Genomic DNA, 15595 nt, shown 5'->3' with positions numbered 1-15595 from the left:
TGATCATCTCTCCGAACTATGTGTAGAAGCGGTTGTAGCTCCTCCCTGAAAAGAACTGCCACCCCTCCTGATCCTCTACTACTGTGTACCGATCTCGTCCCTACTCTGCAAGCTGTCTCCCATCTGTATCCTGTCACCTGTGGCATCATCTGACCAGGGGCCTGGTGAGTCTCCGAGTAGAAGACTATATCTCTATCTCTAAAGCTGTCCTCAAAGGCACCTACATCAAGTCTGAGGGATCCATTGAGTTCCAGGCTGCCAGCTTTAATTTGGTCCCATAGGTCTCGCACCGTCATGTAGAGCGTCGCTCCACGATGACCACCCTCCCTTCTCTATAAAATGCTATCTTACCCTTTTCTCTTGCCGCTCTAATCTCTGGCATGACTTCCTTCATATGTGCAAGCTGTGAAAGAGTAAGATCATCACCAAGAAAAATGCCTGTATTCTTTAAAGTGGGTCGTCTCTTCAAGAACTCCTTCTTCGCCTCAATAGAAGGGAAGCGAAGTATGAGAGCTCTTTCCTTTGATGTTTCCCCGTTGCCTCCGCTTTTTTTGCCCACTCTCCAGGCTTTTGCGTGTGTCTGACTGTCAATCCCCATCAACACCATAAGCTCTTTCACCTCCTCTTCAACTTTATCCCCGTCTTTAAGGCCGGTAATCCTCACATGCAAAGCACGTGTACGTCTTCGTTGTTCCTCTTCCAAAGTCATGTTAATGATTGTAGGTGTAGGGGTTGTTATCTCCTTACCTTTACCCTTCTTGGCGACCTCTATCCACTTCTCCGCTTCATCCATCTTCTTTTGCGTCTTGGTGATGACTTCCACCCATGAGGAAGTCTTTGCTTCTTGTTGCTTCTCTTCTTCCTTAATTGCCCGTACTTGAGAGAGAGAGAGAGAGAGAGAGAGAGGCTAGAAAGACGGGGATCTTGTTCAAGGACCCCAAATCCATTCAAGTGAAATACATGTGTTCCGTGGACGACTCATTGTCCAGGAATTGCTGGTTACACGAATTTGGTGAGAGAGATCTGGGACAGACTTACCGAATTCTTGTGAAATCAGCTACAATTAGAAATAAGCATGGCGACTAAAGCAAAGCATATCATTTGGGACATAATTATTAGATTCTTGTGAAATCAGCTATGGTTAGAAGTAAGCATGGCGACTAGAGCAAAGCATATTGCTTTTAGAAAAGTTACCTTTTTGGGTATACGTATTAAGGTGCCCTCAATTAAGAATTGGCATTGAATCTCCTCGAAAACAACATGAGTGGCACCTGAGATGGAGAGAAACATGGCTCGCTATATGGCTGAGATCCGTGAGAAGCAGCTTGGGGCGGCTCTTGGGAAGAGAGCTGTGACCTTTTTGGGTATGCGTATTAAGGTGCCCTCAATTAAGAATTGGCATTGAATCTCCTCGAAAACAACGCGAGTGGCACCTAAGATGGAGAGAAACATGGCTCGCTTTATGGCTGAGATCCGTGAGAAGCAGCTTGGGGGCGGCTCTCAGGAAGACAGCTGTGACCATTTTGGAGAAAGCTTTGTGGAAGGCACCCGGAGACCCTTTGAGGGATAAATCAGGTAGTCAGCTCTCTTGCTCCCTTCTCAAACTGGAAACTTGCGGCTTTTCGTGGCCGAATTACCAGAGGAAATGGGGGGGAGGGTGGGAAAGTTCTTATATTCTCAGGGGGGAACTCTGGAAGGGAGGGGATAGACAGAAGGCCAAGTGGCCACCACGAGCTCGGAGAGACAAGGCGGGTTCCCTAACAAGTGGGAACTCTAGCAACTCAGCGCTTCATCCCTAGAGAAGCGCTCCGCTCTGTATAGGGTATCCCTCTCTTGAATGGAATGAGGTAAAGGAATGCCTGCCACGCTTACCTTGTACTTGCCTCGTCTTTGCGGGGTTCAGGGAAGCAGACAAGAGCTAAGAAAGTGGCAAGCGCTTTGTCCTCCTTTCTCCGGACCAGAGGGGGTCGCCCGGGGAAGGGCTCCTTCGGGTCCCGAAGGGAGACCTGACCCAGGCGCTTTCCCCGTGCAATTTCTTCCCTTGAAAAAAGAAGCCTCATGCTTTGTTTCTGAGGGGTATAGGGAAATACAATCACGTTCCACTACAGGTTCTAGCTCTGAAGAAGCAAATCTGCCATCAATCAAAGCAAGCAGGGAGGAACCGCATTGCCCCCCTCACTATGGAGGATCAGGAAATCCATTCCACTTGGATGGGATCTGATAGTACTATGTCATCGACCGCGGAATGCTGCAGCATTATCATATTTGTGATAATTTTCAATTGGTGAAGGCAGCAGTGGATCATCATATCTTTGTGACTTCATGTTTGCAACCTTCAGCCAAGAGGGAAGCCTTGGAAGATATATCTGGTAGGTTACATGTTCCAGGACAAAGTGGCCTTGAACCCCAACAATCAAGCCTCTGCCAAGTTTCCCTTCCATCAAGTTTCATCAAAGCTGATTCTTCAACCTCCAAATTCACAGGGAGTCTCCTGAGAGCTTGGTCCAAACTTAGACCGCCCCTCTTTCGAAAACTTTCAAATATGAGTTAGTTCTAGTGTGGTATAATGATCAATAATTTTCTTGAAAAGCAATTAATAGTTATTAGCTTTATTGGGTGAACTAAAGATAGAGGAGGCTTGGCTTGTACAAGGCGCATGGCTCTCTTCTGATGTGGTATGGGATGCGCTAGACCAATCACTCACATGTTAGTTTTAGATGTGTGATCTTTTTTGTGTGTGTGTGAGAAGTATTCTCATGAGATATTTAATAATTTCTAGAGATACTTGTGCGAAAATAAGCACAATTATTGTTATGTAAACACCAAGGCTTACTTACAAGTTCAATTCATGGACATGGTCATCATAATACTGTTGACCTCCCATAGCTCCATTCTCCTCATTCACAAAAAGAACAACACGAACTGTCCTCTTTGGCTTGAGACCCAATGCATGAATCAATCGTATTGCCTGGTAAGAAAAAACAGAAATCAGAAATAAATAACCAACTTAATTTCATCTCTTTTCTAGATTGGTAAAATCAACTCGAAACTCTAATGTAGACATGAGATGCACATGCCTTGCTGAGATTCATCATCAACTCACAACACCCTACGCTCTTCAACAATGTGGTTGAGCATAAGAATTGAACATTGCTCGAATGTGCGAGGAGTATGCTGAAAGCAAGCAAGCAAGCTTAATGATGGTTTTTGTGCCGAACCAGTCCAAACACAAGCATGTTTTGTGTCAAAATGAATACAGTCGGAACTGTTCTTGCTATTGCAATGTACTGCAATCGGGATGTTGTTCAAGTGGATGTCAAAAGTGCATTTCAAAATTGTATTCCTTGGAGAAGTTATATCAACCACCAGAAGGTACTCAACGAGCGTGTGAAGCATTTTGGAGTGTCCTATGTTTTATTGAATGGTACTCAACAAGAGTTTCAAAATGATATATGTCTTTGCTGAATTAAATCATTTCTCAAGGGGTAATGTGAATTCATTTGTTGGATACATGCATTTCAACTACCCAAGTATTTTAATCAACATTGTACAAGAATGAATGAAGCTTCTCTCTAAGTATTAAATATCTCTTTAATTATTCACTTTGAGAATCAAATAAGAATTTAATTTCCAATATTAGTAGACCACTCCACTTCTTGCAGGTAAAGGCCTCGAGCTTTGGCAAGCTCTGGCATTGTGAAGGGGGGCTCTTGGGAAACTCACAGAGCTGGCACGTTCACGAGCTTTGTCATGCTAGGGTGAATTAAGAGCACGAGGCGATCTCCCCCACTTTGTAGATCAAATAGATAAGACCCGCGAGAGGCACTCTAGCATGCTGCATGCGCTTATGACCTTATTGAAGGCTGCCAAGAGGCCATCCTTCGGCACATCCCAATGTATTTGGAAAAAGTAAGTAGCAAGATCATCCTCACTATGCACTTTCTATGAGGGCATGGAGAACTTTGGCAAGATCTGGCTCGTAGATTAGGGGAACCACTACTCTCATAAGCTGCCAAACGTAGTGAAAAGCTGCCAAACGTATGTGTGAATGAGGATTTGCTAAGAGCAAGGCCTAATTGAAGCTAGCAGCATGTCTTACTTGACCATCCTAATTAAAGCTAGCAGCAGCATGTCTTACTTGACCATCCATTTGGGCTCCAGAGATGGCAAATATCATCCATTTGGTCTCTCCTTACGGTAAGGGCCAGTGACTACCCCTGAAGCCAAGGTCCACCGAATCTTCCATGCTCATAAGGAATTTGTTGCTCCATCAGCATGTCAAGCTATGGGGAGGTCGTCGCATGAGGGCAACGACACGGACGCTGCCAACCCAAATCTGAAGAGTACTGCTATGCCTAGCAACCCTCTTGGAGGGGTGGGACCCAGAGGAGGAGAATAGAAGAACAGAGACTAAGTGAGAAAAACAGGGAAAATACTCTGGTCTCAAGTGGATTCAAACCCGGAACACATCAACTTCATGAAGTCTTCATGATTGTCCTACGCGATGTAAGTACCACCAGAACTTCAGAAGCACTGGAAAAACACCAAACTAACTGAAATCCATATCCTCCAACTGCAAGTAGTCATGGAAGGACTATCACAAATTCATCTTAAAGTAAGCATATGCATGTAAAGGTGTGTGCCCAAACATAGCATTATTTCTCATCTTCCATATTGTCCATAAAGCCCAATATCTAGTCCATAGGAAGAAGAAATCAAAATCGGGAGAGTTGGGCACACTAGTCCCAAATATCCAGAAATGCTTGCCATATCGCTTGCCAGGGAAGCAACCTGAGATATCATCAGCCAATCTTTGAAGGAACTCACGTGTGTTCTCAAACAATGCCATAACAGATGTGGAACAGTTTTAGACCCAGCTCCACATCTGCTATCCGTCTTTTAGCAAGCATCTCCGCAACAAGGACACCCACCAAACAGCACCAAAGAAACAATCTTTGCTTTAAAGGCAGCTTACTTTTCCATATACTCCGAAGTTGTTTTTTCCACCATCTTTCACTCTTTTGCATACACCATAGAGTGTTACCATGTGCATGAATCCAAGGTGCAACAGATGATCATACATACTAGCTGTAGTTATCTTATCCAAATGTAATACCCTTGCATATTCTGTTTGCCCTTTCACTTTCCAATCATGAAGCCTATCATTTTCAACCAATGGAGGCAATCGTTCATATGGCTACAATAACCTTTTAATCTTTCTTTATATCGGTCTATGATGTAGACAAAAGTTATGTTTAATGCAAGCCTGTGGGAAGGATAACACATTCCCTGTATCATACACAACGTCTTTGAAGCATGCATATACCCAAGGATGCCAAAAAGCATGGTTTACGTAGTTCTTGCAAAGCCAGCAGTTCTGCAAACAAAGAGGACCAGAGCAAACTTTCCAGTCGCATAGAGTTACCAATTGGAAAATCACGTCCCACCCATTTGAGGTTTTTCAATGCAGTCTTCCAATCTTGCACCATTTTGTAGCATATGGACAGCCCACAATGCAACCCTCAAAACAGCCGAACACCACTTCCCAATGTGAATTGACCCAATTTCCATAGGCCATAGTTTTCATGCATGTACACATAGCGGCAAACATAATTGCCCAAGGCTGCTCTTGCCGAAAAATCACAGGAATCATGGTAGCTTTTCAAGCCAAAACATGGTAGTCAATATCAAGAATATTCAGACCACCATGCATCTTTGGCAAACAAACATAATTGCATGGCAACAATCTTAAGGCTTTTTTATTGGTCTTAGTCTTCTGGAACAATTCCAAAGCTTCAGACATGAAAGTATGCAAATCTTTCTTTCTCCAAACAAGCAAAGGCAAATAGAATTGTCACATGCACTCTGCACTGTAGTGCATGGTGACAAGATGGTTCATCATCAGTGCTCCATTGTACAGCAATAGAACCCTTTAGGATTTGATATTGCCATACGCCGTGACCCCATTGTAATCCTCAGTCCAAGATATCTCGACTTCAAGCACGAGCTACGTTGGTCATTCCTCAGCCTTAGAGTGTCAGTCAATCAGTCAAGTCCCTTAACCCACTTGGAGAGAATCATTCATGCATATAGAGTCAGTAGAAGCCTTAGGGTTTGCATCAGGTCATCGTAGCATTTACATATCATTATTAGCATTTATTCTGGCATTTTTAACATATTATTTCAACATTTATAGCTTAAGCAAGTCGTGTAGCATAAATATGCTACAGTTGCTCGTCCACCGGCTGGACACAGGAGAGGGGTTTACGATGGGAGCTCCTCAGTAGCCTCACCATATGGTTCACCTGGAGAGCCCGTTGTTTCAGGGCCTTTGAGGGGAGACTGGAGCCACCAGCAGAGACTATTCGGAGTATCTCGTAGGAGTTGATTCACACCCTGCGAGGACAGTATGACCGCATCCGGGGCGACTCGGATCGAGCGATCTTGCGGCGCCAGGCCTTTTACACCACTTGGCGCAGCGGCCCCTTCTATACTCTACACGCGGGTACCCCCCGATGGCACTACAGGCCACCTGTTTGGATTTTCCCCCCTCCTATTGTATGATATAGCCTCTCAGTTATTTGTACTTTTATTTGCACTTTTTTGCACCTAGGGAGAGTCTCCCTAGCTGCCTTGATCGCATCTCTGCTCTGCCTTCTTATGAGCAAGAGATGGGTTTTGTAGCCTAGTGGGCGTTTTTTTATAACTAATGAAAGGACCTTTTCTCGGGAAAAAAAATAAAAATGCTACAGTTGACCAGCTTTGCAGCCAGCCGACCACCCCTCTACTCATATAAATAGCCATTGTTTGGATCATTCTCATATCATCATGTCACATGCACTCTGCACTTAGTGCATGGTGACAAGATGGCTCATCATCAGAAGTGCAACACTTGTACAGTTTTAGAACCCAATAGGATGATAATTGTCATACGCCTTGACCCCATTGTACATCCTCAGTCCAGGATAAGTCAGGCACGAGCTACGTAGGTCATTCCTCAGCCTTAGCGGGTCAGTCAGTAAGTCAAGTCCCTTAACCCACTTGGAGAGAATCATTCATGCATGTAGAGTCAGTAGAAGCCTTAGGGTTTGCATCAGAAAGCACTCTGCATCCTGCATAATATGCATTCATATGCCTGTGCATCATTTAGAACATCCCAGAAGTCTTAGGGAATTTACTAGGATTTATCTGGTATTTCTCCCATATTTTATAGTATTTATTTAGCATTATTTGCATTATTTGCATTATTTGTCATTTATAAATATAAACTTTATTAAATGACCAGCCAACTTGACCAACCTCCAGTTAGTATAAATAGGCTTGCATAGGGCTTAGTTTCTCATTCAGTCTTCAGTGTGCTAAGAGCTTTCCTCCTCAGCCGTAGGAGTTCCCTTGCCTTCAGCACTAGACTAGTCTCATCCAGCCCTTGGAGTGCTTGAGTTTGCTTCAGCCAGCCCTAGTTCTCCAACGCCTGCAGTTCAGCAGTCCCTACAGCCCTAGGCGCCTGCAACCAGCATCAGTTCAGTCCCTGATTCAGCATACAGCCTGCGTTTTCTGCATGTGAAGTAGCTATACAGCCAATCTGCGTTTCTGTCCAGCAGCATATCTGTGTTTCTGTCCAGCAGAAGCAGCCTGCGTTTCTGTCCAGTAGCAGCACACCTGCGTTTCAGTCCAGCATCATCCCTACAGGTTTGCGTTTCAGTCTACAGCAGTTCTCAGCCCCGAATCATCAGTTTACATCAGTATATCCAGCCTTCTGTGCATCATCCATACATGCAGCAGTCATTTGGTGAAGGTAACACAGCATTCATAAGCATTTACAGCATTCTAACATAGCATAGAACAGTCCACCATCTTGTTTTCTCAGCCTCAGGTGTGCAGCCCTTCCTCATGCCCTTGGGAAGAGTGCATAGGCTCGAGATCAGGTCATCGAGTGTTTCTACAGCCGTGCACAGTTCAGCCAATCTCCGATCCTCCGAGATCTTGCGTTTGGCTTATCTACAGTCCACAGTCATTCTCTCTAAAGAAATAAAGCAAATACTATCTCGTTCTCGGGATAGGGGGCCCTTCAGTGGGTAATTCGGGACCCAATCTGGTGTAAAGTTCTCATCTCTCTCTCTCATATCTCTTTAAACTTTGAAGTATTGAAATGGATTGCTAACTCACGAAACTCAGGATACAGAAGACGGTGTGAGCATCTGTGTGACAGGATCTTCCAATACAAAGACTTCCGCTGCATATAACATTGGTATCAGATTCAGATTGTCCACACACATCGTATCCTAGCGTGGGGGCATCCTTGGATGGTAAGATTGCGTTCCGGCACGACTACCGACTTCAGCATCATGTCTACAGAAGAGAGTACTCATCAGCCGGAAGACGTCTCCCCCGAAGGAGACCTTGTTCTTCCGCCTAGAGCAGACACCATAGCTCTTCTTAGAGCTCAGAACCAGCTGCTCATGGAGCGTCTCCAACTCTTGGAGGCAGCAGCAGCACGTCCTACACCTCCAACGGCACCCGACTAGAGCTCCCTCTTCTTTCAGATGGAACAACAAAGGAGAGAGGATGAGGCCCGAAGGAAAAGAGAAAAAGCAAAAAGACGGGACTATGAGGAAGCCCAACGCAGGATTGACAAAGACCGGCGTCAGGCTGAACTCGCCGCTCGGGAACACCAACGTGAGCTTGATCGAGAACGTATGTTACTCGAGCACCAACGGGAAAAGGAGGCCATACACTTGAGGTATCAGCAGCTCTCCTCAGTCTCCCCAGTCATAGGTGTCACCAGCCAGCAGTCCGCAGCAGCATCAACCACCATCATTCGCAGTCAACCAAACTTCAGTAAGTATGATGGTTAAGTGTGATCATTCATCAGTTAATCAATTTATTCATCAGTTTAATGCTCATTTCCCTTTAGCTAGGATCACAGACCCACAAGACAAAGTCCACTTAGCGGCTCCCCATCTCACTGGTGAGGGAGTCACTTGGTGGCAGCATTGGTCTAGTATTCATACAGACCAGGCCACAGGTGTCACAGTCTTTGACTGGGACATCTTTGTCCATGACCTGAAGGCCAGATTTCTCCCGCCCCAGTACATGACCGGTCTGAAAGACAAGTTCTATGGACTCAGACAGAACGGATCCCCAGTGCTTCAGTTTTCCGGTAAGGTTATTACTTTAGCACAGCAGTTAGGGTTATCTGAGCAGGCTAAGATGGAGTAATTCATTCGTGGATTGGACTCTAACATTCGGTTCACAGTTCGTAACTTTGAACCAAGTACATATGAGCGGGCTCTGACTCTCGCTTAAAATGAAGAAATGAAGCTTAACGAGGGCAAGCCCAAGCAGTCATCTCAGTCCAGTACCAAACCCTAGCAGCAGCAATCAGCTGCACAGATAGGGAAAGGTAACGCGTCTTCTAAAGATGCTAAAAAGGACAGCAGTAATAGCTCCAGTTCAGGGGTTTTGGCTTGTACCTTCCAATCCAATGAGCTCAGATGATAGCCAAACTTTGCAAGAGTGAGAGTGAAGTCTATATATAGAAACTTGTAAATTTTAGTCATCATCATAACATATTTGGTTGGAATGTGTGGTGCAAAAGGTCCAAACTTTCAATGTGCCATGGCCTTAGAGAGCCCCTCAAAACTTGGCCTTTGGCTTGCACATTCAAAGCAAATGTGCTCTAATGGTGACAAAAATTTGTAGGTGTTTATATGTGGATCCCACCATCACTCTTACAAAGTTTGGTCTCACCATCTAAGCGCCATTGGGTTAAATTTGTAGGCTAAAGTCCTAATTTCAAGCGAGCTTTCCTCAGGGGGTGCACTACTAAGAAACCCTATGTATCATGTGCCAAGGGGTATTTAGTACCTCTATGAATTTTTCATGAATAAAATGACCCATTTCTCTTTATAAACTTACGTGTTTTTTTTCAAAATCAATTAAAAAAACCACTTTTGTAAATGTATTTATGTAAATTTACCTTAAAATTTTGAATTAAAAAACCCCCTCATTTGAAGTGAGAAGGATAAAGAACCTAAGAAAACCCCTGATGAAAAGGCTAAAGCAGGCATGTGCATCATTTAGAACATCCCAGAAGTCTTAGGGAATTTACTAGGATTTATCTGGTATTTCTCCCATATTTGTATTTATTTAGCATTATTTGCATTATTTGTCATTTATAAATATAAACTTTATTAAATGACCAGCCAACTTGACCAACCTCCAGTTAGTATAAATAGGCTTGCATAGGGCTTAGTTTCTCATTCAGTCTTCAGCGTGCTAAGAGCTTTCCTCCTCAGCCCTAGGAGTTCCCTTGCCTTCAGCACTAGATTAGTCTCATCCAGCCCTTGGAGTGCTTGAGTTTGCTTCAGCCAGCCCTGGTTCTCCAACGCCTGCAGTTTAGCAGTCCCTACAGCCCTAGGCGCCTGCAACCAACATCAGTTCAATCCCTTATTCAGCATACAACTGCGTTTTCTGCATGTGAAGCAGCCGTACAACCAATCTGCGTTTCTGTCCAGCAGCATATCTGCGTTTCTGTCCAGCAGCAGCCTGCGTTTCTGTCCAGTAGCAGCACACCTGCGTTTCAGTCCAACATCATCCCTACAGGTTTGCGTTTCAGTCTACAGCAGTTCTCAGCCCTGAATCATCAGTTTACATCAGTATCCAGCCTTCTGTGCATCATCCATACATGCAGCAGTCATCTGGTGAAGGTAACACAGCATTCATAAGCATTTACAGCATTCTAACATAGCATAGAACAGTCCACCATCTTCTTTTCTCAGCCTTAGGTGTGCAGCCCTTCCTCATGCCCTTGGGAAGAGTGCATAGGCTCGAGATCAGGTCATCGAGGTGTTTCTACAGCCGTGTACAGTTCAGCCAATCTCCGATCCTCCGAGATCTTGCGTTTGGCTTATCTACAGTCCACAGTCATTCTCTCTAAAGAAATAAAGCAAACACTATCTCGTTATCGGGATAGGGGGCCCTTCAGTGGGTAATTCGGGACCCAATCTGGTGTACAGTTCTCATCTCTCTCTCTCATATCTCTTTAAAGTTTGAAGTATTGAAATGGATTGCTAAACTCACGAAACTCAGGATACAGAAGACGGTGTGAGCATCTGTGTGACAGGATCTTCCAATACAAAGACTTCCGCTGCATATCACACATCATCATCATCATCACCTAAGCGATTCAGTCCACAGAATCTGGGAGCATAATCGCTTGATCACATAGAGCATACATCAACAAAATGCAGCCAGAAATCAGTCAACGAAAGAGGCGCATCAGCCCCTTGCGTTTTCAGCATTTGAACAGTTTTCAGCATTCAACATCATCATTGTCTGCTACAGCCATCTTGGTGAAGGTAAACGCAGCATTGTCCATTCATTCATAGTGCATAAACTCAGCCTAGAACAGTCCCAAAGCAGCCCCTCTCTCAGCCTCAGTTTACAGCCTTCCTACATTCCATTGGAAGATAGCATTGACATTGAGATTAATCATTATTGGTGCTTCTAAAGCCGGGTACAATTCAGCCCGACTCTTGATCTTTCAAAGTTCTTGTGTGTGTTACATTTTTCAGAATACTCAATTGACGGACTTGCGAGCTCCCCTAACCCCCACCTCTGTCGTCTGTGTCGTCCCCCATTCTTCCTCCGCCCCCCCTCCTTCCTCCCCCGCTGTTCTCCCCTGCTTCTGCCCGCCCCTCTTCCTCCCGCTGCTGTCTCCAGTCTGCGCCCCTCCCCCTCCTGCTTTCCTTGTTCGCCTCCCCTCCTTTCTCTGCCTCCCCTCCTTCCTCTGCCTCCTCCATTCTGCGCTTCCCTTCCCCTTGCTTCCCTCCGTTTTTGCCCCTTTTCCACCCTCCCCTCCTTTCCTCCGCCTCCTTGCCTGCCCCTTCCCCTTGGTTTGGATTGCTCCTCATCCGGGTTCAAGTCGGCCTATTTCTTCGGTGCACGTAAACCCAATCAGTGCCGGGTTTGTCACCAACAGGGTCACTTTGCTCAAGATTGCCCTCAGGCTCGGGGTCGCAAGAGGCCTCGCAAGCGTGCTTCTCAGGCGCCACCTCCCTCGGTTCCTTCCCGTCCTTCAGTCCGCCAAGTGTGGCGAGCTGTGTCTCACGCCCGCCCCCCTGGTGTGATTGATGGGAAGGCTTCCTCGGATCATGTACAGATAGCTGATGTATCTTTGCAGAGAGATGATATCTCAGATCAGGATGGTTTTGTTGAGTCCTCTCTACTTGGAGGGGGCGATATACAGGATGTTCAGTGTAGTGGGGATCGTGTACTGCAGGCCATTGCCCTTGATGCCCCGCAGGGCAAAACAGGTTTCTCGTACATATGCAGGTACTGTGCAGGGCCTCAGACAAGGGCATGTTAGTGGATTTTGCCCCGTGGATTATCCCATCCTCAAGCATTATGAGAGGCATCTGAGGCGTCCTCAAGCTGCCCATCCTCTTCTTAGATCGGGGGTCAAACCCTCTTCTCTTCCATGAGAATCGTCTCATCGAATGTTCAGGGCCTTGGAGGACTTCCCACCCACGGTAGGAAGCGCCTTCTGAAGGACCAACTTCACCCTGCTGTTACAGGAGGGTCTATGGATGTACTTTTGTTTTGCAGGAACACAAATTGGATAGATCTCAGTGTGGCAAAACTGGTAAGATGCTTTCTGGCCACACCTTCTGGTCCTCGACAGTTGGGACTAGAGGGGGTGTTTGCATTTCAGTGGCAGCATCTATTATGCCTCATGTTATTGGGCACGGTGTTATCATCCTTGCTAGAGCGCAGTAGATCTTGATCATGCATGAGGGTCAAAAATTGGGAATCTTGAATATCTATGCTCCTAACGTGAGAGGTGAAAGGGTGGCCTTTTGGGACACCATTACAAATGTCATTCCCCAAGTTGATCATTGGATAGTGGGAGGAGATTTTAATATGGTTGAGCAACCTTCTAACAAGAAGGGTGGATGCGAAGGGCGTTTACACCCTTTGGAGCGAACCTCATGGGAGAGGTTCACGCTTTCTGTTTTTGGTAGGGATTGATGGACTGAGGATGACTTCCAGAGAAGGCCAAAGTCCTTATCTTTCTCTTGGCATAACCGCAGGAGTGGGGATGAGAGCATCTTTGCATGTCTGGACAGGTTTTATGTGGATGATTGGTCCTTGGACAGAGTAGGCATCATTGCTATTATGCCTGGCACCACCAAATCCGATCATTGCCCCGTTGTTTTGTGTCTCAGGGAGCCCGGGGCTCGCTCGGCCTCCCCCCGTGTCCGTATCCCTAACTCTCTTTATCTAGATGCTGGCATCTCCCTTGAGATCAAAGAGATATGGAGATCTTGTGACGGTCCTGATCCTCATCATAATATTGCGCTGGCTCTTGAGAGGACCAGCCATCATTATCATAGCACTGCCTTGTCCAAGAAGAAGGAGGCTCTGGACAAGGAGAGATCTATTAGGCGTAGGATTGCTGCTCTTCAGAGGGAACATGAAAAGCATCCACATGCATCTTGGATTACAGACCTCTTGACCACAGTTAGAGCAGAGCTGCAGTTGGCCATGGACAGGAGGGCTGAGTTCGCGTTTCATGCGAACGAGGCTTTTTGGACTCAGATGGGTGGCAGATGCAACAAAGAGTTTTTCTCAGCACACAGGCCTTCCATAGCAGGGATTCTGTGAGGTACTTGCAGAATTCATAGGGTGAGGTTCAGATTGAACCTGATAAGGTGAGGGATATTGCTTCAGATTTTTATCGGTCTTTGTTGACCATAGAGGTGCCCTCTCCTCAGATAGATGTGGCACAGCAGAAAGTTTGGGAGTGCATGCCCAGGCTCATTACAGATGCTATGTGTTCTTCCCTGGATGCCCCTTTCTCGAAGGATGAATTCCTTCACGCACTGCATGCTCTTTCCAGTGGTTCATGCCAGGGGATGATGGTCTTTCTCCCGCCTTCTTTATTCTTTTTTGGGATCATATTGGAGATGCTATCACTGTTTCCCTTCAGGAAATGTGGTTGTCCGGTATGATGCCGCCATACCTCACGAAGGGGCTGATTCACCTTATCCCCAAGAGTGGGGACAAGACTGACATCAAGCAATGGAGGCCCATCACCCTCCTTGGATCTGCATATAAGATCTTAGCTAAAGCCTTAAGTATAAGGTTGCAGCCGATTCTCAAAAGGACTATCCATGATACACAGAATGGGTTCCTCCAAGGAAGGAGTATATTTGATAACATCTTTTCTTTCTGGGAAGCTGTCGAGTGGGCAAAGTCTAGTCAGCAGTCTCTTGCCATTCTTTTGCTTGATTTTGAAAAAGCTTATGACACAGTGAATTGGGATTTTTTGGAGGGCACTATGGCATACATGGGGTTTTCCCAAAATTGGATTAGAGGGGTGTCTTGCCTATACAGGGTCACTGTTTTAGCTTGTGGGGGCGCAGCGAGCGTTTTCAGATTTCCCGTTCAGTGAGGCAGGGCTGTCCCCTCGCCCCTTTACTGTACCTCATTGTAGCTGAGGCTATGAGCAGGTTTCTTCGGGCTGCCCCTGGTGTTGTGGGTCTCGGGCTGCCTTTATGCGCGGAGGATGAGTTTTTGGACTCTGAGTTAGCAGATGATATGGCGTTGTTCCTTGAGGCTTCACATGCTTGTTTATGTGCTTTCCGGACAGCCTTGGAGGCCTTTTGTTTGACAGCAGGAGCTACTATCAATTGGCATAAGTTAGTTGGTTTTTGGATCAGTGATTTTCCTCTTGCAGATTGGGGTACAGATGTTGGTTTTACTTGGTTTGAGAGAGGATGCTCTGCCAGATACCTTGGTTGTCAGGTGGGCGTTGACATCTCCCCTGCACAACAGTTTGCTCCAGTGCTCTTAAGCATTAAAAGCAAACTTCATCACTGGAGTAGGAGGAAGCTTGACTTGGCCTCTAGAGCTTTAGTGGTTAACCAAGTTTTGCTAGCCACGGCTTGGTTTATCGCTTTGTGCTGGATTTTTCATAAGGGCTGCATTGGCCAGCTTCGTCACCTTATTCGGAACTTTCTTTGGTCAGGGCTTGATGGAAATGCACACACCAGGGCCAAAGTTGCTTGGGAAACCATTATCAGGCCTAAGCAGGAAGGGGGATTGAATATCATTGACCCTAAGGTGCAATGTAAGGCTTTGCTTTGTAAGCTTGTTGTTTGTTGTTTGTTGTTAGGGGCTTTCTTCTAGGCACTGAGCCGTGGAAGGACTTTCTCATGCAGCACATCACGAAGTGTATCCCTGTTCGTGGAGGTGACTGGACTCTCAGCTCACGCTTTATTTTTTCGGATGCAGTTCACCGCTCCCCTTCATCCCCCCTGGTTAGGTCCCTCCTACCGACCTGGGACTGCCTGAGGAGTTTTTTGGTACACATCCCCCCGCGTTCAGTGGAAGAAGCTAACCGGCAGACCATTCTGTGGAATGATTTGATCTTAGATGTGCATGGTAGGCCTCTTGGGGCAGCTATGCATATTCTTTGGGCTGGCTGGGAGGCCCTATGCCCCACAGTGCTGGCTTGGAAGAGACTTCAGAGCCTCACCGAGGTGCAGAGATTGGATTTCACGCAGCATTTGAGAGGCTCTAGCCGGAG

The 15595-nt window shown here is 46.1% G+C and overlaps 1 protein-coding gene across 4 annotated transcripts in view; it reads right to left on the bottom strand.

Annotated features, from left to right (window-relative positions):
- The window catches only part of LOC147603879 (uncharacterized), a 91044-nt gene that overhangs the window by 35900 nt on the left and 39549 nt on the right, over nucleotides 1-15595 (bottom strand). For 2 of the 4 annotated variants that reach the window (XM_086796196.1, XM_086796195.1), the window contains exons 9-10: nucleotides 3078-3174; nucleotides 2838-2968 (exon numbers count right to left, since the gene is read on the bottom strand). In XM_086796196.1, coding sequence (XP_086652322.1) covers nucleotides 2838-2968; nucleotides 3078-3174 — 228 coding nt within the window. The remainder of the gene's footprint in view (nucleotides 1-2837; nucleotides 2969-3077; nucleotides 3175-15595) is intronic. The other 2 variants (XM_086796198.1, XM_086796197.1) reach the window with 1 other exon arrangement.

The sequence above is a fragment of the Cibotium barometz genome, chromosome 63 (genome assembly GCF_041138505.1).
Source record: "Cibotium barometz isolate CiBa-2024 chromosome 63, ASM4113850v1, whole genome shotgun sequence".
NCBI lineage: Eukaryota > Viridiplantae > Streptophyta > Polypodiopsida > Cyatheales > Cibotiaceae > Cibotium > Cibotium barometz.
This window is presented reverse-complemented; position numbering and strand designations above follow the sequence as displayed.